General features: G+C 38.9%; 1 protein-coding gene across 1 annotated transcript; it reads left to right on the top strand.

Moving 5' to 3' along the window:
• The first annotated feature begins 99 nt into the window (after nucleotides 1–99).
• Nucleotides 100–24,410, top strand: ric8b (RIC8 guanine nucleotide exchange factor B). The gene is made up of 10 exons (XM_067390206.1): nucleotides 100–323; nucleotides 1,532–1,579; nucleotides 1,717–2,334; nucleotides 6,442–6,536; nucleotides 10,207–10,357; nucleotides 16,875–16,970; nucleotides 17,122–17,266; nucleotides 17,490–17,634; nucleotides 17,802–17,921; nucleotides 23,661–24,410. The coding sequence occupies exons 1-10, from the start codon at nucleotides 240–242 to the stop codon at nucleotides 23,770–23,772; spliced, it is 1,614 nt and encodes a 537-aa protein (XP_067246307.1). The 5' UTR covers nucleotides 100–239; the 3' UTR covers nucleotides 23,773–24,410.
• Nucleotides 24,411–24,448: the final 38 nt, after the last annotated feature.

The following is a 24,448-nucleotide window of genomic DNA, read 5'->3' as shown; positions in this document are numbered from 1 at the left end:
AATATTATAAGACTAGGTACATTTGGACACCATCAAGGGAGCTTTGAGGAAATCTTTATATTATTGGCACGTGCCTTTTTAAGAGTCACTTGTAAAAGCGTGTGGTTGAGAAACGTGACGTTTGACGGGTGAAAGTTGAACAGATTAGAAAAACAGGAGGTGTGTAACTCTCATCTTTTCTGTTATTGTGAGAAGGACTGCCAGTGTTTCCAAGTGAACGGCAAAAGCAACATTCAGAGATGAGTTTAAGTGCTATTCTGTCAGAGATCGACGGTGGAGATGACAAGGGGGTTGAAAAGCTTTTGCTGAAGTATAACACAGAGGTACGTTAAAGAGGCTGCTGTTAGCTTTCTCATGTTGTTTTAATGCGCGTTAGCAGTGTAAATGGATATTAGCCAGTTAGCCGCTCGCTAATCTCAATATACCCAGTGTGTGTGTGAACCAACAAAAAGATGTATAATCTCCGTGACAAAAATGCTTTATTTCTGAACTCTGAGCATGTGTTTATGTGTATTAAGCGATTAAAGCCACGAGGCGTTCGCCTTGTGATCGTGAACTAGCATCCTCCAGCTGTTAGCCATAACAGAACCAATTTGCTAAACCCAACTTGACTGTTTTTAAACAAAAAATGCAATATTTGCCCCCATGAATGAGTAGTATGTGAAATCTTGGAGAAAAATGGTTATTGCAGACGAACAGAGTAGAAATGAACGGTTGTTTTGGATGTTTTAAGTTATTAAAGGCTAAAGTAGCTAAGCTTGACAGCTGTCAGACGGGTAACTAACGTTACTGTTGGAAATATTATTGTGCTGCCCGATTATTAACGAACCATTTCTGTATGGATTATGCTGGTGTGAACAGCAATTTTATCCATGTCATGATTTTAATGATGCCTGAACGCTATGCTCATTTTGTTTTGTTTTGGAGGAAATCTCAAGAGTACCGGATTTTCCTTAACCGTTTCCTGGATACAGGCTTTGAAATAAACCACAGTTAGTTAATTGCAAAATGATTACAAGTTTTCTGAAATGTCGTGTTTAAATATGAAGTGATGCATTATCTGATTAAATATGCACTAATTTGCATACATTTCCAGAGCAGAAATGTGAATAAAACTTTCATTAAAGGTTTTATCACTCCATACATTAGAAAATAGTGTCAGACTCAGCAGCTTAAAAAAACATTTTTTTAGGAATAAATTATGTAAATAAAGTGAAATATTTATTAATAAGCTTCTCTGTAAAAATCTTATGGATATGAATATGAATAGTATGGATATGAATATAAATGTAATGTGAGTGCCACTGAAGTGGAGATTTCTGACTTGGTGCATGAGGAAAAAAAAAACTTTAAAAATATATGTATTTTAATTGAAATCTACAGAGACTAATAGATAAACTGAAATAAACACTTAAAATGTGTATTTTAGATGTTATAATTGGACAAAAAAATTATAATAGCCTAAATCTGTTGACCAGTGTATGAAAAAACTATGGATTTACATCGTCTGAATGTTTTTATTTCATTTCAGAACAGCCACACGTTTGCCTTTGACCACAAAGAGGAGGATGCACGCATTGTGAGTAACAGATTTATGGTCTATTTTGTTTTGCATCTCAGTACGGTATGTTCTGTGCTGTTTCAGTATGCACCTTGTTTTATTTAAAATGAGCAATGACATTTTTAACCTTTTTTGTTTTGTGGCCCCTTCTGCAGAAGTTGTGTCGGGGTCTTCTTACAGTCCTCCGTCGGTCAGATCTTCCACTTTGCCAAAGCACCTGCCTGGAGACCCTGCGCATCCTGTCCAGAGACAAGCGTGTACTTGGACCCGTAGCCACCAGAGAGGGCATCCTCACTCTAGCAGGGCTGGCCCGGATCCGTGTGGCGGGACACGACGGAGAGCCGTTAGAGGAGGCGCAGTCAGCAGAAGAGGAGAGGGTAGTGGTGGAGGCCCTCAAGTGCCTGTGCAACGTGGTGTTCAACAGTGTGTCGGCACAGCAGGTGGGAGCTGACTTGCAGTTGGCGGAGGGCCTGTGTGCCTGTTTGCATTCGGTCAGCTCGTCCCATCATGAGGTTGGCCTGTTCTCTCTTCGGCTGCTGTTTCTGCTTTCCGCCCTGCGGACAGATGTGCGTAGCACGCTTCAGAAGGAGGTGGGCGCAGTGAGGCTGCTCACTAATGTGCTGGAACGCACTCTCGACGTGCGTTGGGTGGGGCCATATGAGGCTGCGCCACCTGATCCAGAAGCCCTGCCCATTTCACTAGAAAACAACGAGCGTGCCATGGAAGCCCTTAAAGCTCTGTTTAACATCACTATGTCTGATTCGAGTGATGAGGTGAGATTGACAGTATTTGTAGAACAGCAAAATAACATTTTATGTCTATTTTATGATGCTTTTTACAAACCTACTGTATAAATTGACATCCATGCAGGGCCTAAAATTAACACTGGCCACCGGAAACATTTTTATGAATTTTAACAATGCAGTGCTGTGCGAATATGAACGTGAACAAACATGAACGACGCTCAGAATATGTTCGTGTTCGGCCAGTGCTGCAACGTCACGAAAGTTTAAGCCTTGCAAATTTAAATATTTATGCGCAAGAAGACACGAAAGATAACTCAGTTCGTTACTTGTGCGGGAAGTTTTTTGTGTGCAAACATCCGAAGTGCATGCCCAGAAAGCAGTGTCTCAGACAGTGCACAAATACTGAATTGAGCTCTCTTTTTTTTTTTTTTTTTTTACATCTTTTTGCGCTTGAAAGGACAAATTCACACAAAGTATCATAGATCTATCTATTGCCAGTAATCAGCCATTGGCAGGTGAGTCAAAAAGTTATAGGCTTTGCATCCATGTACACTGTGCAATACACTGGAATTAACCTGAAGAAAGCAGCACTGTTCATAATTTTAAAAAAAATTAAAGGTCCCGTTTTTCATGGGTTTTTTTTAAGCTTTGATTGTGTTTATAGTGTGCAATATAACATGTGTTCATGTATCACGTGTATTTTTCACATAATTTACTTATCTGTATACCGCTATTTCCACTGTCATAAAAACGGGCTGATGACTTCCTTGTTCTATGAAGTCCATCCTTCAGAAATACGTAACGAGTTCTGATTGTGCCAGCGGTTCCTGTGTTGTGATTCGACAGCAGCTTAGCGCTCCTTGCCCAGAAAGGTCACGCCTCTTACCATAATGTGTGCTGCACATAGTTTTACATGTGGATTATTGTGGTGTTGTGCCGAATGAACACAAAAGACAATAATTCCAGAGAGACTGAACTCTTTAATCTCGGCAAGCAGCGACAGAAAATGTACAATGTTAGCACTCACTCAGAAGAGTACCTCATACGGAAAACAGCCATATACATAAACATAGTCCCCTCTTGTGGCCATTATGTGCACTGCAGTCCAACATTAACTATTGCAGTAAGGATAACACAATTATACTTTACGGGAACCGAGTTAAACATAAATTGTAACCATTGATCTCTAAGTACAGCGTCCCTGGGAAGGCCAAACAAAGGTGATTGGACTGCGGGATGAAAATAACAGCGTTTCGACGACATGGCGACAAACACACTCTACAAACGCAACTCTATAACTCTACTCAAGACCACGCCCCCTTTTTTGTGTATTCCTGTGGGCGGAGGTTAGTCAAAAAACTGTTTTAGTGACGTCATTAAAGAAGGAAGTAGAGGGATGTAGTCCAAACTGGCCGTTCGATGTAGGCGACTTCTGTTAAATAAAATATCTCGCTTGGCATTGAACTTTGAGCTTTAAAATTTTACAGATTTTATTTATACTCTAACAACAACACTACACACTAACTAAAGTTTGAAACATGGGATCATGAAGAACGGGACCTTTAAATCGCATGTGTATCTCACACCAAAAACAGAATGGAGGATAATGCAGGGCTTCAGTTTCCTATTATACCACTGGTAAATAATTGATGCCAAGTGGAGTCGGTGCTCTTGCCGCCAGCAGAGTGAGGAAAGACAGGTTTCTTTCTCTTTAATCAGGTCGTAGATTCATTGGCATTAATATTTTTAACACCATCAAGCTTTATAAAATCTAATTTCAATGCTCTGATGGTCTTTTTTTTTTTTATTAGCTTTGGCAAGAATCTCACGTCTCTGGATCATTTTAACCACTGCTGTTTGACATCCACAATGTTTAGATTTAGTTTAGTGTTTGAAATGTCTCTGAAGTGCTTTGTAAATATTTAAAGAATGCAAATGATAGGTTATGGCTTCATTTGTGGAGCTGTAGCATCACTATTATGCATAATGTATTTTTTTTGTCATTTAACAACAGTGTTATTCTATCATTGAGAGACTACTATAGTTTTTTATTAATATGTTAAATTATTATTATTTTTTTTTGTCATTTAAAAAAAAAAACATGTCTATATCTATATAGTTTTTTATTAAAAAACTAGTACATCAATTTAAACTATATGTTGCCTTAGCAGCTAGCTTAAATCAAACAAGTTTGTTTTTTATATTTTATTTTATTTCAGATAACGTTTAATTTCAAATGACAAAAACGTTTTAAATGATGGAACTATAATAACCCTGCCTAACAATTTTTACTAAAACCATGATGCCTCAATTATACCAAAGTATATATAAATATATATATATATATATATATATATATATATATATATATATATATATATATATATATATATATATATATATATATATACACACCAAGACCGTTCACTCAAAGTGCAAATTTGCAATATGGAAGAATACGTCCCACATTCTAAAAGCCAAATCTCAATTTCGTTAGAAGCTCCACATGCTTAGGACTGCATATATGCATTGGCTTTATCCAATGTGCGATTTTTACCTGTTGGATGATAAAAAGAAAAATCCTACACCCTGAATTTGCATATTGTCTGAGTATGTTTTGCATTTGTTGGAGAATTTACTTTTCAACCATTGATAAAGTACGTTCTGTAAGTATGCAGGTGTAGCATGAATACAGTCATACAGACATAAAATCATGTAACCTACTAGTGTTGTCAAATGTACCAACTTCGATAACAAGTCGGTACTGAAATTTTAAAAATTTGACAATACCACTATTTCCCCCTAGCTTTTTGAGCACTGTTGAGAAGATTCTTAAACACCTCTGATTGGCCATTGTGTTCACATGCTCAACAGAAAGGTCTGTGATTGACTGCAATGATCAGCGCTTCAAAAACATGTTGTAAATAAACATGTTTTGTCAAGCACTTACACAGATACACACAAGAGCGTTTAAAAGCAGGCGTCTATCGGCGGATCTCTAATATATCCGCTGATAGACAAACATGTTTTTGATCCATTGATCATCTGTTGAGGGCATGAACACAATGGCCAATCAGACAGAGGTCTTTAAGAATCTGCTCAACAGTGCTCAAAATGCTAGGGGGAAATGCTGGTATCATTTTTTTAAAATTTCAGTACTGACTTGGTACCGAAGTTGGTACTTTTGACAATACTATAACCTACAGTGTCAACCACGTTGTTGCTCTTTTTTCTGTACCACTTATAGTATCAGTATTATGACTCCTCTCTCATAGCCTCATGGAATAGTAAATTAAATTACTGATTGCTAATTCAGAATCTCAGCCAAAGTAGTAATGCATATTCACACATAGCTCTAATTTGATTTACTGCTTTTGACATAAGATATATAGAAAGCCTATTTGCATATGGAGCCACTGATTCACATTGAACGAGGAGCCAAAACCATGTCTAGAAACCAAAATTTAACAAAGATTTGTGAGTGAGCAATTTTGATCACCCACAACACCCTACCATTGTGGTTAGGAGTTTTGTATGGGCAAGAACCACTCACATTTTCTTGAGAAAATGTAAAAAATGTAAATTTAAATGCTAAAAGCTACTCCCACCCTTTCACCAAGTAAATGAAATAACATTGGTACATTCCAGAGTTCTCAGCCCTTTGAATAGTTACTGAAGTAAGGCTAAGTCTGTCTCAATTGCCTGACCTTTTGTTGGTTTTGGTATGGTCAGGATAACCTTGACATAAGATGAAGACTTCAGATGCAAAAGCCTCTAAGTGCCGTCTGAAATGAGTATTTTTATCAAGCTTGTATGTTTACGTTCAATTATTTCACTTTAATGGCAATTAATAGGTCCTTTTCATTGCCATTTAAAGTGAAATAACTGAACATCAACATACAAGCTTGATAAAAATGCTCAAGATTTTATAAGAAAATTTCAGATGGCACTTAGAAGTCTTCAGATGCACTTTCTTTTCTCAAGCCAGTGGTTCTCTCTGTCCCTAGATCTCTCCATTGCTTCCTAGTTCATTTGTTAGTTTGTAAAGGTAGCTCTAACATAGCATCAGACTGCTATTGTTGTGAAAAAGGCTTTTGGTTTAACACTCACACAATTTTTCCTTTATTTCAATAGGACAGTGAACACCAGCTTCGGCTCATTGCAGGCATCATGAGACATCTCCTAATGCTGAAGACACATTCTGAAGATAAAACAGAGGAGGCTCACAGGTACTTCCACTCTAGCAGATCGACAGCTGAATCCAGTTTACTCTGTATACCTAATGCTTCAAATCCAGTATTCCAGTGAGCCAGAAAGCAAAAGAAATGCTAGTGCGGTGAATGTGAATGATGAGATGTCTTCTCCAAGTGATTAATGACACACCTCTTTGCCCCGTCGAGACAGCTCAACGCATTCTGAAACTCCCACCCGTTTATTTGGGCTTGACTCATTGTGCCCACGGTGGTGCCGTCACCAGCCCTTTCACACTCCTGGAATGCTACCCTCTCTCAATGCATTCTACAGCACTCTGAAATGACTAACTCTACGCTCCCCCTTTAACAAAGTGCGCTGAATGTGCTGAACCAGTCCTGGTCAGTAGATGTGTCTTTGTTATTCAAATTGTGCCCTCGGACTGAAGGTCCCCCCACCTCTCAGTGTTCACAGAATGCCTGCTCATGTTTGTCTGTCGCCATCACATTCCTAGAATGTGACATGAGTACATCGAATGTTCTTTTGCGTCAGAGAAGATTATAAAATGAACAAATGAAAGTGGCATACAAATATTTACTATCCATTTGCGCAAGGTACCTACATGTGAGAAGGAGTCTTTATGATAAATGTGCAGTCAGGTCAAGGCGTTTGGTTTAGTTTTTTTTTTTTTTGCCATCTTCATGTTGTCCTGTTCGGAATCGCAACTTTACTTGTCTAAACTGTAAACATGCTCATTGCTGTTGCACTGTACACATACTATACATAGTGAAAATGTAGCTTAACTATTAAATGAGTAAAGATTAAAATCTATTATCAACCATTTAGTTTGCAAAAAGCCAGATAATTAATTATAATTAATTATTATTATTATATAATTTAAATATATTAACATCCATTTAGATTGCAAAAACATTGCGTAATTAACATTAATAATAATAATAATTAATATAGCTGCAAGCAGCAATTACGGGGCCAAGCACAAAAAGCAGCGCAAGAAGCCAGCCAACATGGCTGGGAGCAGCAGACTAACTGCAACAGTGAGCAATTAAAGACCTATTAAGATCATTTTAGGCAAAAGAACTGAAAAATGATCAAAAATTAGGATTTACTGGTTCATCAGTTTTGACCAATAGGTGGCGCTGTGTCCAAATTGTTGTGGTATGGTCAGAGTGAGGTGACAATGACACTTGCAAAATTTGGTGTCAATATGTCAAAGCATTGCAGAGGTACAGCTTCAAGAGTGGGTTTTGCATCATGCCTCAAAATCTTTGCTCTGGTATACGAAAACGGTTTGACTTATCGACTTGACTTTCTGTCGGCATCGTCTGAAGATGATACGGTTCAATTTTGGTGAAAATCGGAGCAAAGGTCTAGGAGGAGTTCGAAAAAGTAGGTTTTTAAAGTAAAACAATATGGCGGACAGGAAGTTCAGCCTACTATGGCAAATTTGATATCTGTGATCTCAGCATGACCCAAGGAATCAACTGAGAACAGTTTCATTACAATGAGTTAAAATAGTCAAAAGTTATTAGCATTTTTGTAAACTTTTGACCACAAGGTGGCGCTGGTCTGAAACTTCTCAGGCTCCTTCAGGGCATTGTCCTGATGACCCATACCGAGTTTCGTAACGATACGCGAATGTGTTCGTAAAATACAGCATTTTAGCACAAAATTCAAAATGGCCGTCGGTCAAAATGTCCGATTTTGAAAATTTGGATATCATTCAACTCGGCATGATGCCCAAAATCCAATGAGACAATTTATGATTTTTGGACAAACCCATCAGAAGTTATAAGCAAAAATATCCATTTTTCATATCTCCGTACCAGTAGGTGGCGCTGCGCCGAAACGCTGCAGGATGCCTCAGGTCATGCTTGTGATGACATGTACGAAGTTTGGTCTAAATACGATAAAGCGTTGCGGAGATACGCCCGTACGTCTATTTTCGCAAGCACTACGTACAATTCTTTTGTGTGTTTTTTCGAAAACGGTTTGAGGAATCAACTTGAATTCCATAACTTTTTGTCGGCATGGACTGAAGATGATCTGGTTTAATTTTCATGAAAATCAGAGTAACGGCCTAGGAGGAGTTAGAAAAAGTAGGTTTTCCAGAAAATTCAAAATGGCAGAAAAATTTTCACGACGGAAAATGATCGGCTTGACACAAGGAATCAGAGGGAAAAATAATTTTGTTTCTAGCCCTTACGGTTCAAAAGTTATTAGCATAAACATAAGTGCAACTTTGGACAGCTGGTGGCGCTAGAGGGATTGAATTGGAGACTCCAAATTTGCTATGGACAAAGGTCAGACTGTCCTCTAACTGTGTGCCAAATTTCACAACTTTCCCGCAAGCGGTTCCAAGGGCGTAGATTTGGTTTCAACATTGGGGGGGTTGAACGTTGGTATGCTGTCTGTTTTTTTTTTTTTGTTTTTTTTTTTTATAATAATCTGTTTTGTGTGTAACGTTTATTGGATAATTTATTTTCTATCTATCTATCTATCTATCTATCTATCTATCTATCTATCTATCTATCTATCTATCTATCTATCTATCTATCTATCTATCTATCTATCTATCTATCATAACTTTATGAAATTTATGTATAATCATTCATCAAATTCTAACATAACTGTAATTCTAAAAAGAAAGAAATTATGTTAAATATTAACACAGCCAGTAGGTGGCAGCGATTCGTTTTTTTTTGAGTCAGTCACTTAAATCGTTCATTCAGCCAATTCGTTCAAAAGTCAGATTAATTTAGGAAGAAAACAAACACCGATGTGAATACTTTTGTCATTGATAAATACAGACACTATTAAAACATGAACTAACAAAACAGACGGCTGTTTTGGTAACTGGTTGCAGTTACACTGTTAGCTATGGCTGAATTGCAATGGACTAGCTAGCTAAAATATATGTGGAGTGTACCTAGCTATTACAATATTCTCATACCTCCTTCTCAGTACATGCTTTATTCTTTTTAACGTCTCTCTTTGACCAGCAGTTTAATATAGTCGGCTGGGAAGCGGTTCTCTTCATTTTTTGAGCTACCCGTACTCTCTCATTCAAACAGTAGAGCGCAATTCGCGTTGTTTTGGTGAAAGTGCGACACGCATTGGTTGGACGTTACCAATCGGTTCAATGGAGGGGGAGGTATTTTTTTCTCTAATTTATTATGACGAACTCATATTTCAATAGAAACAAAATTATTGCTTCAAAATAAATTAATTCTACATATTTTTCATCTGATCTATGGTGATTTTTATTTTGAAATATTGGGGGGGTTGTAACTGAAGCATTTGAATATTGGGGGGGTTACCTCCCCCCCATCCCCCCCACAAACTACGCCCCTGAGCGGTTCTATGGGCTGCCATAGACTTCAAGAGCAGAAGAAGAAGAATCGAAAATAAAAATAAAAAGAACGCCAACAGATACAATAGGTGCCTCCGCACCTTCGGTGCTTGGCCCCTAAATACTTATAATACTTATTATCATCAATGATAATAAGTATTATTATTATTATGTAATTAATTGTTCTTTATGTTGGTTATCAGACTGTATCAATTTCTAGGGAAAACTTTCTAATCAAAGGCCAGCTTCAAAGAAAAGTTCCTTATTCCAAGAGCTGCATGCTATTTTCTCATGTTATTGTGTGCTTAACTTTTATTGTTTGTTATTTCTTCTAGTCATGCCATAAATCTCCTGAGTAACCTTCCCGTGCAGTGCCTGGATGTTCTGATAGACGTCCCTGTCCAAGGTGGGATGGAAAAGTACGGTGGGAAGAACATGGACACAGTGCAGATGCTGTTAGATTTTATGGAAAAGAGGATAGACAAGGTATTGCACTTCAAATGAACACATGCTCAGCTGTTCCTCCTGTCACGATCCGGCCGTCTAGGGCTCGGTCGGACCGGAGACAAAAGTAAAAAAAAAACCTCAAGCGGGCAACGGTTCCTGGTCTCCTGTCCCAGCTCACAATAACCACAAATTTCTCAAATCACAGTTCTTTTTATTATGATCATTTTGTATGAAACAATAATATTCTCAGAGTTTCATCGGGAGGGGTTACAGGCAAAAACAACAAACAAAAGGAGAGCTCACTAAGGGTTTCGAAAATACTAACTTACCTGTACAAAGAAAACAACAAATAAAATACAAAGAATTTACCCTGGCTCCCTAACTAAACGTAAACAGGAGAAAACTAGATTGCACAAAGTAAAAGTGGCACTCCCCGACCCAAACGTAACCAAATAATGAATAACAAAACTACGCTTTTTCAGAACGGATTACACAAAGGAAAAACAGCAGAAGGTCTCAACTCTTAAGTGATAAATTAAGTGATCTCCGTCACACAGCAATTTTAGGAGATAATGCTTACTAAATTGACAATAACGCTGGTCACACAGCAGCACAATAACCCTTTTAGTTGTCTGGGGCAGGAAACAGGATAAAAAAAAACCACGCGTGGAGCTTCACGACGCGGCAACACGGCTCACTCCACCGTCCTTGTTTGCTGCCTTTAAGCGCTCCCGCCCTTCCACCTGACTCGCAACACCTGGTCCCGATCAAGCGGCGCTACCAGAGAGCGAGAGAGAGAGAGAGAAAGAGAGAAAGACAAAGCAACAGCGTGCACAGTTACAAGATCACATTCTACATTACCATAGGCTAATGTATACACTTATACAGACGTAACACCCCCACCCTTAGTTACAAAAACTAATTTGTAACAACTTTAGTTAAGATACAACAACAGTTTAGTCATCACCAGCATACGCCCTGGATAACGCATCGGCTACGATGTTTTCTGCACCCTTTTTGTACCGTATGTCTACGTTAAATTCTTGCAAGGTCAGCGCCCACCTCATTAATCGCTGATTGGAGTTTGACATACGAGACAGAAAGATAAGGGGATTATGATCGGTGTACACCATTACTCGATCACCAGAGTTAAGGTAGACTTCAAAGTGTTGAAGAGCTAATAGTAGTGCCAATGCTTCTTTTTCGATGGTACTATATTTCTGCTGACATCTGGTGAACTTCTTCGAGAAGTAACTGACGGGATGTTCAATACCAGCATCATCAGTTTGCAGCAGGACCGCACCGGCACCACGAGCACTTGCGTCAACCTGTACGCTGAGTGGCAAATCAAAGTTTGGGGCAGACAGGATTGGAGCGTTACACAGCAAATCTTTTGCAGAACAAAAAGCGGATTCACATTCATCACTCCATGTAAATTTTCGTTCCGTTCTTAAAAGATCAGTAAGCGGGGCGACCACCATGGCAAAGTTCTTACAGAACCCTCTGTAATATCCGGCCATTCCCAAAAAACTTCGTAATTCACGTTTATTGGTAGGCGCAGGAAATTCGACAATGGCTTCGATTTTTGCATTTATCGGCTTAACTTGCCCCCGCCCAACCAATTTTCCAAGGTACGTAACAACAGCCTTGGCGAATTCACATTTACTTAGGTTCAGCGTTAAAGACGCGTCAGCCAAACGTTGAAGGACAAGCTCAAGGGTATGTAAGTGGTCCTCCCACGACATGGAGTACACCACCACGTCATCAAGATACACTTCACAATTCTGTACTCCAGACAATACTGTTCGCATCAATCTTTGGAATGTGGCAGGTGCGTTACGCATCCCGAAGGCCATTACCAAATATTGCATAAACACATCAGGTGTCACAAAGGCAGAGATCTCAGATGCGCGCGGTGTCAACGGCACCTGCCAATATCCTTTCAGAAGATCTAGTTTGGTAACATAACGTGAAGAACCCACTCGGTCAACACAATCTTCTATCCTAGGAAGCGGAAAGGAGTCAGGTTTAGTCAAACTATTTACCTTGCGAAAATCAGTACAGAATCGGAGCGAGCCGTCAGACTTGGGCACAAGTATACAGGGCGAACTCCATGGGCTTTGACTGTCTACAGCAAAACCGTTACGCACCAGATATTCAACTTCATCTTTCATAACTTGGCGTTTGTATGGGTTAACTCGATAAGCGTGCTGTTTAACGGGCGTGCTTTGACCTACATCGATGTCGTGTACCAGCACATTAGTTTGTGAGGGAACATCGTTGAATAATGCTGGGTATTTCCTGATCAGAGCAGTGATATCATCGCGTTGCTCCTCAGACAAGTATGAGAGATGAGACGACAGGGTGGACAGAATGGCAGAATTTAAAAGCCTTCCGCAAGTTATTTGAACATCTTTGTCGATCACATCATCTTCAGACACATCACTAGAGGGCAGATTGACAGAAGTTACAACAGACACATCTTTGATCACAGCATTTCTGTTACACTCATCTCTGGCAAAGTATGCTTTGAGCATATTCACATGGCAAACTCTGCTTTTGCGCCGCCGATCAGGAGTTAAAACTGTGTAATTGGTCTCACTAAGTTTCTTTTCTATTCTATATGGACCAGAGAAGCGAGCTTGCAGAGGAGAGTTTGGTACAGGCAGTAACACGAGTACAGAGTCCCCAGGTTGAAAACTGCGAACGACACTCTTTTTATCATACCTAGTTTTCATTTTAGACTGGGAATCGGACAGATGCTGTTTAGCGATCTCCCAAGCTTTATGGAGATGCTCACGCAACGTACTCACATACTCAAATACTGGCATGCGGAGAGGATCTTTAGAAAGGAACTGTTCACTAAGTAGCTTCAAAGGACCTCGGACGGTATGCCCAAACACAAGTTCAGCAGGGCTGAACCCCAACGACTCCTGTACTGTACTCCTTATGGCCAACATTAACAGGGGTAAGCCATCTACCCAGTCTTTACCAGTTTCGACGCAGTAAGTGCGCAACATTGACTTCAGCGTCTGATGAAAACGCTCGAGTGCTCCCTGGGACTCGGGATGTGAGGCGCTTGATAACTGATGTTCAACTCGTAGTTCTTTAACAAGCTGTTCGAACAGATGCGATGTGAAATTTGTACCCCGATCCGTTTGAATCGTTTTTGGCAGACCGAACATGGAACAGAACTTTACTAGTTCTTTAACGATCACCTTCGTCGTGATAGAACGCAAGGGCACGGCTTCTGGGTAGCGTGTAGCTGCACACATTATAGTGAGAATATATTGATGACCCGATTTTGCCTTAGGCAAGGGACCTACACAATCGAGTATGAGTCTTTCAAAAGGCTCTCCCATCACTGGAATGGGTTGCAGTGGCGCTTGGGGAATCACCTGATTAGGTTTACCAGCAAGTTGGCAGATGTGACAAGATCGAATAAATGCAGACACGGAGGACTTCATGTTGGGCCAGAAAAAGTGTCTAGCGATACGGTCATAAGTTTTCGTAACACCAAGATGTCCCGAACAAATATGCTCGTGGGCCAGCTTCATTATTTGGGTTCTATAACCGGAAGGAAGAACGATCTGATAAACCCCATCAAGTTCAGAATCTAACGGTTTCCACCAGCGCATCAGCACACCCTCGTCCCAAAAATAACCTACCGTCGATTTTAAAACCTGTGCCTTGTCAACTGCAGCATTAATACACTTATTCAATGTTACATCAAGTTTTTGCGCAACAATTAACTGTTCTCGGCCTACTTTCAAGGAAGTTTCATTTTCAGCGTCATTTGAGTGTGGTTGCGGCTGAACAAGCAATTTACATTCTGTTTTCTCCGGCGACGAAACCAGGAATGAGCTAGAAAGATCAACTACATCTCTGAATTTCTTTTCTTGCGCGCGCGTCACAGCGCATGACTGAAAAACAGAGGATAGATTTACAAGGGGGTCATTTTGGTCGTCAGCAGCAGGCTCTGCTGAGACAATCGGATACGGGAAAACTTTGGTTCCAGCCAGATCATTCCCTAAGATCAGACTCACACCTTCCACTGGCAATTGTGAATAAACACCAACGCTGACAGGACCAGAAATCAGTTCAGACTCCAGATAAATCGTGTGCAACGGCACTGAAGTACAGCCCATTCCCACACCACGGATGAGCACGTTAGTACCCGTATAAGACTTTGACGAGAACGGCAGCGTACCCTCTAGAATCAATGATTGAGCAGACCCCGTGTCTCGTAACATTACGACCGGCTTAGGATTAGCATCATCAACAAGTGCTATTGTTCCCATCTGCAGGAACGATTTAAAAGGTGAATCATCGGATTTTGAATTCACGCACTCAGAAACCGACGTAAGCGCTACTCCTTTTGACTTCGCTTTCTGCTGCCACGCTTTGCAATTTGAAATTAAGTGGCCAGGGTCAAGACAATAGAAACATACTCTCTTTTGATCGGACCGTTTTGGAGCGTTTCTAGACGCATTAGAAGACCGGGGAGAATGGTTATCTTTTTCCTTCCCTAAATCCGCGGCAGAGAATAATTTAGGCGCGCGTATGGGAGAAAATACGGTTTTGTGCGTGAGCACAAATTCGTCTGCTAGGATTGCAGCATCTGATAATTTGGAAACTTTTTGCTCATTTAAATGCACCACAATACCTTCCGGTAGCGAGTTCTTAAAATCTTCGAGCAAAATTAGTTCTTGCAATTCCTCAAACGTAGTAATTTTGGTAGAAAGACACCATTTTTCAAACAGTGCTCTCTTTTCACGCGCAAACTCCACGAACGTTTGCTTGGCTGTCTTTGAACAATTCCTAAACCTTTGCCTATACGCCTCCGGTACTAATTCGTAAGCTCGCAAAACAGCCAATTTAACAATGTCATAATTCAATGAATCCTCCACTGGCAAAGCCGCGCACACCTCCTGGGCTTTGCCAACGAGATTACATTGCAACAGTAATGCCCACATGTCTCTAGGCCATTTTAATTTAGCAGCGACGCGTTCAAAGGCTACGAAGTATGAGTCTACTTCGGTTTCACGAAAAGGAGGTACCAACTTAATGTACTTACCTACATCGAAGTCAGGTTGCCCAACCTCAGAAGTACTGGAAGGGGGTCTGACGCGCGGTGATGGAACTGGCTGGTTACGCAGCCTTTGGACCTCCAACTCCAGTTTACGTAATTTAACATCCCGATCAGTTTTTAATTCTAGCTCTTTCAGTCGGAGTATTTGCGTTTCGTGCTCCTGTTTTTTTAACGCAAGATCTAATTCCTTCAGACGAACAGTCACCACCGGATCTACAAACTGAGAAGACTTTCTATCACTTACCGAATCTGCACCATCAGACGCGATTTCACCCTCAGTTTCCGCCTCGGAACCTCCTGCTACACGTTCAGGCAAAATACCCATTTCGACTAACTTGGCATACAACTCGTCTTTTATGACATGCTTCCTTTGCTCTTTAGAAACCAAGATATTAAAAAACTCAGCTATCACGATCAAGTCTTTTTTTCTGCAGCGGTCGAATCCCTCCAGCGTGGGCGAAAGAGTAAATTTAATTAAATCGAACTCCATCTTAAATCCTACACTTCCTTCCCCACCGAAAATTCAAAGCAGCCAAGCAACGTTGCTAACATACGGGAGAGAAGAAAAAAAAAAAAAAAACGAGCGGACGAGCCCCCAATTGTCACGATCCGGCCGTCTAGGGCTCGGTCGGACCGGAGACAAAAGTAAAAAAAAACCCCAAGCGGGCAACGGTTCCTGGTCTCCTGTCCCAGCTCACAATAACCACAAATTTCTCAAATCACAGTTCTTTTTATTATGATCATTTTGTATGAAACAATAATATTCTCAGAGTTTCATCGGGAGGGGTTACAGGCCAAAACAACAAACAAAAGGAGAGCTCACTAAGGGTTTCGAAAATACTAACTTACCTGTACAAAGAAAACAACAAATAAAATACAAAGAATTTACCCTGGCTCCCTAACTAAACGTAAACAGGAGAAAACTAGATTGCACAAAGTAAAAGTGGCACTCCCCGACCCAAACGTAACCAAATAATGAATAACAAAACTACGCTTTTTCAGAACGGATTACACAAAGGAAAAACAGCAGAAGGTCTCAACTCTTAAGTGATAAATTAAGTAAGTGATCTCCGTCACACAGCAATTTTAGGAGATGATGCTTACTAAATTGACAATAACGCTGGTCACACAGCAGCACAATAACCCTTTTAGTTGTCTGGGGCAGGAAACAGGATAAAAAAAAACCACGCGTGGAGCTTCACGACGCGGCAACACGGCTCACTCCACCATCCTTGTTTGCTGCCTTTAAGCGCTCCCGCCCTTCCACCTGACTCGCAACACCTGGTCCCGATCAAGCGGCGCTACCAGAGAGCGAGAGAGAGAGAGAAAGAGAGAAAGACAAAGCAACAGCGTGCACAGTTACATGATCACATTCTACATTACCATAGGCTAATGTATACACTTATACAGACGTAACACTCCTTATTGCGTTCGTTCATGCTTCATGTGTTTTTATTCACTCAGGGTTCCAACTATAAAGAAGGCTTGACACCTGTGCTGAGTCTGATGACAGAGAGCTCTAGATACCACAGGGACATCCGCAGATACCTCAAGGCCAAGGTGCAGGATTGAGTCCATGCTCAGTGTAATTCACTGCTCTCTAAACTAAGATCTGTTGCTGTGCTTCTGTTTCTTTAGTGCTTTAGATATTCAGTTAATGTGAATATTTAGTCACTGATTGAATGTGTTCTCTTTGTTTGCTGCTGTGCAGGTGTTGCCTCCCTTGAAGGATGTGAAGGAAAGGCCGGAAATCGGCTGCACCGTTCGAAACAAACTGGTGCGTCTCATGACCCATATAGACATGGCTGTGAAACAGGGGGCTGCTGAGTTCCTTTTTGTCCTCTGCAAGGAGAGCGGTGAGAGTTTTGCTGGTTTTTGATGTTTCTTAAGGATGTGTTCACTCTTGGTTCTTTTGGGCTGGACCAAAAAAAGAAAACAATACATTTATTCCTGGTTCGCTTAGCATGCCGTTGTTGTTTGCAGTTGTGGGACATTATGCCGTTTACTGAAATATGATAGTTATTTGTTTTTGTTTTTTCATTTGGACCATCATATTCCGCTGTTGTTCATGTGATGCAGTGGATAATCTGTTGAAGTACACTGGTTACGGCAATGCTGCGGGGCTGTTAATGGCACGAGGGTTGCTGGCCGGAGGCAGAGGAGAGACCCAGTATTCATCTGATGAAGACTCGGACACTGACGAATACAAGTCAGCCAAACCTTTGTAAGTGCATTTTTATGTATTCATAACAGCTGGTCTTATTTCCTTATATTTAAGAAATTGTATCATTTTGTATTGTATCATATTTTTCCTCAGCTTTCCTACATTTCTTTTTGCATTCATAGATTATAGTGACAAACATTATTGTTTTTTTCTCTTGTGTTTTTTAGCATTAACCCCATTACAGGTCACATAGAGCACCCAATGCCAAACCCCTTTGAGGAGATGACAGAGGAACAAAAGGAATATGAAGCTCAGAAGCTTGTCAATATGATTGATGAATTATCAAGGTGGGTTTTTTGTAACAATTAAACATTTATGCAATTAAATAGTTACAATTCTGAAATATTAAGAAACTAATTAACATATTATTAGTATTAGTAGAAGTAGTTGTAGTATTATAATTACTACTACTACTACGATTATTAATATATTTTTAAAGTTGTATTTAGGGGCCAAGCACCGAAGGTGCGATAGCACCTATTGTATCCGTTGACGTTCTTATTATTTTTCTTCTTCCCCTCGGGAGTCTATGGCAGCCCATAGAACCGCTTGTGGGAAAGTTATGAAATTTGGCACTGCAGCATTAACTACATATGTTGTAATTTGTTGTCTCTAGATCAGACTCTCTAGCGTACGGAAGAGGATTAGGGCCAAGCAATAATAAAAAAATAAAACCATCTCGAGATTAAAGTTAAATTTTAAAGTTAAATTTCGAGAAAAAACTCGTTAAATTTCGAGAAAAAAGTCGAGATGAAATGTTGAGAATAAACTCATTAAATTATGAAAATAAAGTCATTAAATTACGAGAAAAAAGTCATTAAAATACGAGAACAAATTCGTTAAATTTTGAGAAAAAAGTCTAGATAAAATGTTGAGAATAAAGTCATTAAATTACGAGAATAAGTCGTTAAATTACGAGAACAAATTTGTTGAATTATGAGAAAAATGTCGTTAAATTTAAAGAAAAAAGTCGAGATAAAATGTTGAGAATAAAGTCATTAAATTACGAGAAAAAGTCGTTAAATTACGAGAACAAATTCGTTAAATTTAGAGAAAAAAGTCGAGATAAAATGTTGAGAATAAAGTCATTAAATTACGAGAAAAAATTTGTTAAATTATGAGAACAAATTCGTAATTTATCGAAATTTCACGAGTTTTTTTCTCATAATTTAACGTTATTCTCAACATTTTATCTTGACTTTTTTCTCGAAATGTAACGACATTTTTCTCATAATTTATTGAATTTGTTCTCATAATTTAATGACGATTCTCAACATTTTATCGACTTTTTTCTTGAAATTTAACGTTTTTTTTTCTCGTAATTGAACGAGTTTATTCTCAACATTTTATCTCGACTTTTTTCTCGAAATTTAACAACTTTAATCTCGAGATGGTTTTATTTTTTTATTATTGCTTGGCCCTAATCCTCTTCCGTACTAGCACCACCACTTTTTACTTAATTTTTACTTTTTACATCCAAAGTTTTACTTATGTTTACGCTAATAACTTTGGAACCATAAGTGTTAGAAACAAATTATTTTTTTCTCTGATTCCTTGGCTCAATACGATTCGATCAAGGTAATTTCCATCATTAAACTTTTCCCGCCAAATTTTCCTGCCAAAAAAAAACTACTTTTTCAAATTCCTTGAAAATCAAATCAGATAATCTTAAAACTATGCTGGTAAAAAGTTATCAAAAGCTTTTTGATAAACCCAACCATTCTCAAATAACGCGCTAACAAATTTGAAGAAGAGCATGCCAAATTGGACGTGAGGCTATATCTCCGCAACACTTTAGCATATATTGTTTCAGCACATCGTCACCTACTAGTCAGGAAATAGCAAAAATAGCTATTTTTGCTTATAATTTCTGAACGGTTTGACCCATTTTGGGCATCGGCCATTTTGTAGCAAAATGCTGTATATCATTACGAAACTGTGTATGGGTCATCAGCACAATGATCTGAAGGAGCCTGAGAAGTTTAGAGACAGCACCACCTAGTGGTGAAATCAAATATTTTTATGTGCATGGTTGACTTATTTTAATGGGAGTCATTTCCTTAGATTCCTGAATCCTTGCCGACTCCAACGATAACCTAACATGCTAGGTTTCGCCTTATAGTTTGTGCAACATTTCAATTTAGCTTTAAAACAACATTCACAAATATCTTCGCAGGAAATTCGGAAACATTGGTCGTTGGCTAAATATTGAAGCCCAAATGCCAAAATTTTGATAGTGGCAAAAAAATGCAATCAAAGTTGTGCATGGGTCATTTTTTATGAACTCATACATATACATGACAATAACACCTAAACGAAATAAGATACTTTCAGCAAATTTGACAATTATAATCCATTTATTTGTGTGGCAATTTAGACATGCAGATATTGTCTGGTTCTTTCATTTCCACTTATTCAGTGGTCAGTGTACATATTTTATCATCAAGCTTTAACATTAAGGAGAAATGAAAATGTTAACCAAATGTTTTTCCTCTTGCTCATTAATACCAGTCAATTGCTCTTTCTGTTTTTCATCATCTTACATGAACCAGTTCATAATGCCCTCATAGATGACTCCATCTGCTAGAAGCATTGTGCTTGTTTTCTCATCACCCTCTTTGAAGGCTGGATATGTGCAGGGCCGCATTCATGTTGACCTTTTCCTAAACAACCGGTGGCGTAATCTAGCGAGACACCGGTGAGCGATGTAGCGCCGTTGCTCCCACAGCGCTCCTTACCAACCGCTTCATTAAGGCAAGAATCCTCCACCATCATCCTCTGCCTCATTTACAGCTGGCCTTCCACATTCAACAGGAGTCAATGCACACCGACCGGCCACCGCAGCCCCGCTGCATTAATTACCAGCTAATTGGCGCACGCAGCGGGGTCGCGGACTCGGGCTCTTTTGTACAATACACCGAGGTTTCATAATACATATATACGTGGTTCTCTTTCATACGCCGTCTGTTTTATTCAGCCAGGGTGCCAGACATTGTCCTTAGATGTGAAGTGGTTTGAGACATTGGCTCAATTAGGGGTGTGCGTATGTACGTTAGCTGCCGGGCTACGTTAAATAAGTTTGCAAACACAAGAGGACGCGTCATTGTCCATCTATAGGGCGTTTGAGTCGTAATGAGCAGCGTGTGCCCTAGAGAGGCAGATTCCTGTCTTTGAGAATGAATCCTCGTTCCTTCTCTCTTCCTCCTATTCCTTTTATCAGGATGAAGGAGGTGTTGTGTGGGAGAGGGAGGGCACTGGTGCTCCCCGCTACGGCTGCTGGGGAGACGCAACATGTCCATGGAGGAATGTCCCTCCCTCTGTCTGCTGCTTGACTTGCTGTCCAATTAGTACTGACTCTCCACCCCATATCCACACACACACACACACACACACACACACACACAGATGTACGTACATAAACACTAAATTGCTCAGGCTACTTATCAGCGCAGATGCTGATGATTGGATAACATAAAATTTGGCTTCTGGTTTTCGAGGGACGCAGAGGAAATGTCTGTTTCCTTCTAGTCATCTTAATATCTTGTTTGCAGTCATCATGACGTGCGTTTGACGTCAGGGTGCTCTTTTGCAGCCAGTAGTGCAGTACAGGCTTGTAAATCAGGGATAAGATAATTTTTTTCCCTGCTTTTTTGTTGAAAAACTTAGTTTGATATAAGTTGTTATACCATTTAGGAATTTATACACGTTTATCTGTAACAGTATACAATAAGATTTTATTTATTAGCATTAATTAACTATAAATACTTCTAAAGCATTTATTATGCTTAGTGGTGATTTCATCAAATACATTATTAAAATTAAACATTAAAATTATACTGTAATAAACTGTATTGCTTGCATCAAAGCATTAACTAATGGGACCTTATTGTAAAGTGTTACCAGTTTATCTGTATATAAATGACATAAATGAATGCAAATGAGCTTTTTGACAGCTTTTATTGGATAATGTTGTTAATAATCATTTTTGTCTGTGCTTTGATTGGCTAATACTCTGATGAATCATCTCGGGGTGTGCTGGTGACACACAGTGCAGATATAATTGGATTAGCGTGGAGGAGCTGCCGAGGCTTTGAAGAGATTAGAATGAGCACTGATCCTGTAATTAAACTGCAGGGCCGAGGAGGTGGTGGGGGTGCAGGGCCGCTCTGGGATTGGGGGGGGGTTAGGGTTGTGATTCCAAGGGCTCTTATGTGGCCAGATGTAAAGGCAAAAAAGATGTTCTACACATCAACAGGCCTCTTTAGAGGACAGAACTGAATGCAGCGACAATGGTCAGTTCAAAGGGTTTCTTTCAAAGAGCAGGTGGATTGTAGTGACAAATTAGTGGCCCGAAAAACAAAATTGACGTGATGTGAGCACAATAAATATGTAGGGTAAATGATGGATGCTGGATTCTGGAGTTTGTATTTATTATTACAATGTAAAAGAAGTGTTTTCTATTTTAATACCATTTAAAATGTAGTGTATTTCTGTGATGGCAAAGCTGAATTTCAGCATCATTACTACAGTCTTCAGTGTCACATGATCCTTCAGAAATCATTCTAATATGTTAATGTTGTGCTCAAGAAACATTTCTTTTTATAATTTTATATGCAAAAATGAGTTGTGCTTTTTTTTTTTGTTGTTTTTTGTTGTTTTTTTGAAACCATGATACTTTTTCAGGATTCTTTGATGAAAAGAAAGTTCAAAAGAACAGCATTTATTTGAAATAGATTTTTTTGTAACAATTAAAAAAAAAAAAAAAAAAAAGTCTTTACTGTCAGTTTTGATCAATTTAATGCATCCTTTCTGCATAAAAGTACAAAAAAAAAAAAAAAAAAAATCATATTTGTAATAACCCCAACCTGAAAAGTGTGTGTGTATATATATATATAGATAGCATATATAGCATATATAGCATATATATATATATATATATATATATAGCATCGTACGTTTTCTGAGAGGAGTACCTTTTCTTTGACTGTGAAAAATGCAGTTTTTCTCTGCTCGCTTCTCGACTACTGGCACTTCCATCAGCATAAGTTTGGTATTGTTTTAAATCACAGCATTTTAACTTTGTGAATATTCATAGCGAAGTCTCGATTACATGAGTCTGAACCAATGAAATGTGATTTTCAAACTCAGGCTGATGTAAACAAAACGACCTTACTCAGACAGTGCACGATCCTGATATTTCAATAGTATTTCAAAAAATCTGTCTTGGCGAGTATTCACGAAACATTATCTGTTATGTCTTAAATGAATGTTTGGTTAACTTTTGGGGAAAAAACATCTGATGTGTAACATTATATTAGATCCGTTTGGTAGAGTAGGTCTTAATATAGCCTATAGGCTGTCTGTTTCATTAATGTTAATCAAACAAATGTGGAATCATTGAAAAAAAAAAAGTTGAAATATATATATTTCCTATAGATATGGGTTTGACTTGGTATGTGCCAAATTTGGTGGTATTACCATGGATTTTAAGGTATGGTTGCTAGGTGATTTTGTTTTAAAACCTTCAGAAAACTTTAACTTTGCTTAGAGTTTGCTGACTCTATCAACTTCAAACAGGTGTAGTTGTCATTTTTTTTTTGTCAGATTCCAACAAACCATACATCATTTTGAAGGTTTTTTTTTAATAGAGAATGTGAGAATAACAATAAATTGTTGAATATTTTTGAAAATGCAACTCATTTTGCCAGCATCTTTTAATGACCATTTAATGACTTTCATGACCAGAAGTTCTTTGTCACCTCAAATTGATTAGTGTTAGACTGCAGAATGATGGAACAGACATGTATATGTGTGTGTAGATCATCATAGATTGCTGTTCCGTTTTGCGCACTTTCATTTTTGTACAAAGAAAATCTAGACATAATGTAATAAAAGTTTCCACTGAAATTGGTCATTCCAGCTGGTTGTATCTCCCAGTACGCTTATTTGCATGTGACGTGATCATGCAAAGCCGAAGTAGCACACAACATGCAAAAGTACTGAGCTTTGTTTTGCTTTCTCAACAGAAAAGAACTGATAAGACCAATGGGAGTGAGGAAGGATGGCACACTAGCGCCCCTAGGACAAGCTATCCATGAGTGCAGCCCAACACCCAGCAGTGACTCGGACTCAGACTAGCAGGAGAAACTGGAATTCACTGAAACCCTTCAGGCACCGCTGCTGACGGCTAACCGTCACAGTCTTACAAACTGTCCCTTGCACAAGGGGATACTTCAGTTACTTTTGTTGCACGAGGGGCATGTCTTTCTAATTGGGGCATATATGGTAAAGTACATATTGAGCAGAGAGAGCAGAACCAGAAATGTTTAAATGGATATCTGGTTATGATCAGACATCAAATGTGATCACAGTGACTATCAGGTGGAGCTGTTAAGTAGGAAGTTACACAACTTATTCACACGTCTTTGACGCTATTTGTGAAAAAGTAAATGCACTTCAATAATGACATGTAAAGGCTTCATCACTTACTCTTACAAATCAATATTTAAAAGCTGTATTTATTATTAGTCTGTGGCTGTTGCTGATCCACAGATTGGAGAAACCTGTTTTATGATGTTTCAAAATACTTGAATGGTTTTTGAAATGTTATATGCCAAGACAAGCCATGAGATCATTTAAATGACTTATTTGTTGTGCACTTGATTGTTTTTAAAAATGCATTTTTTTGTGTCTACCACTTAAGCCTTGAGTTTCAAACAATTGTCTTTTCTAATGTTATATTTTTAACTACACAATTTTCTATATATTATGTATTTTTTTTCCTTTTTTTTCTTTTAATGTTTGTGTGATCTTT

Source organism: Chanodichthys erythropterus, chromosome 7, assembly GCF_024489055.1.
Source record: "Chanodichthys erythropterus isolate Z2021 chromosome 7, ASM2448905v1, whole genome shotgun sequence".
NCBI classification, from domain to species: Eukaryota; Metazoa; Chordata; class Actinopteri; order Cypriniformes; family Xenocyprididae; genus Chanodichthys; species Chanodichthys erythropterus.
This window is presented reverse-complemented; position numbering and strand designations above follow the sequence as displayed.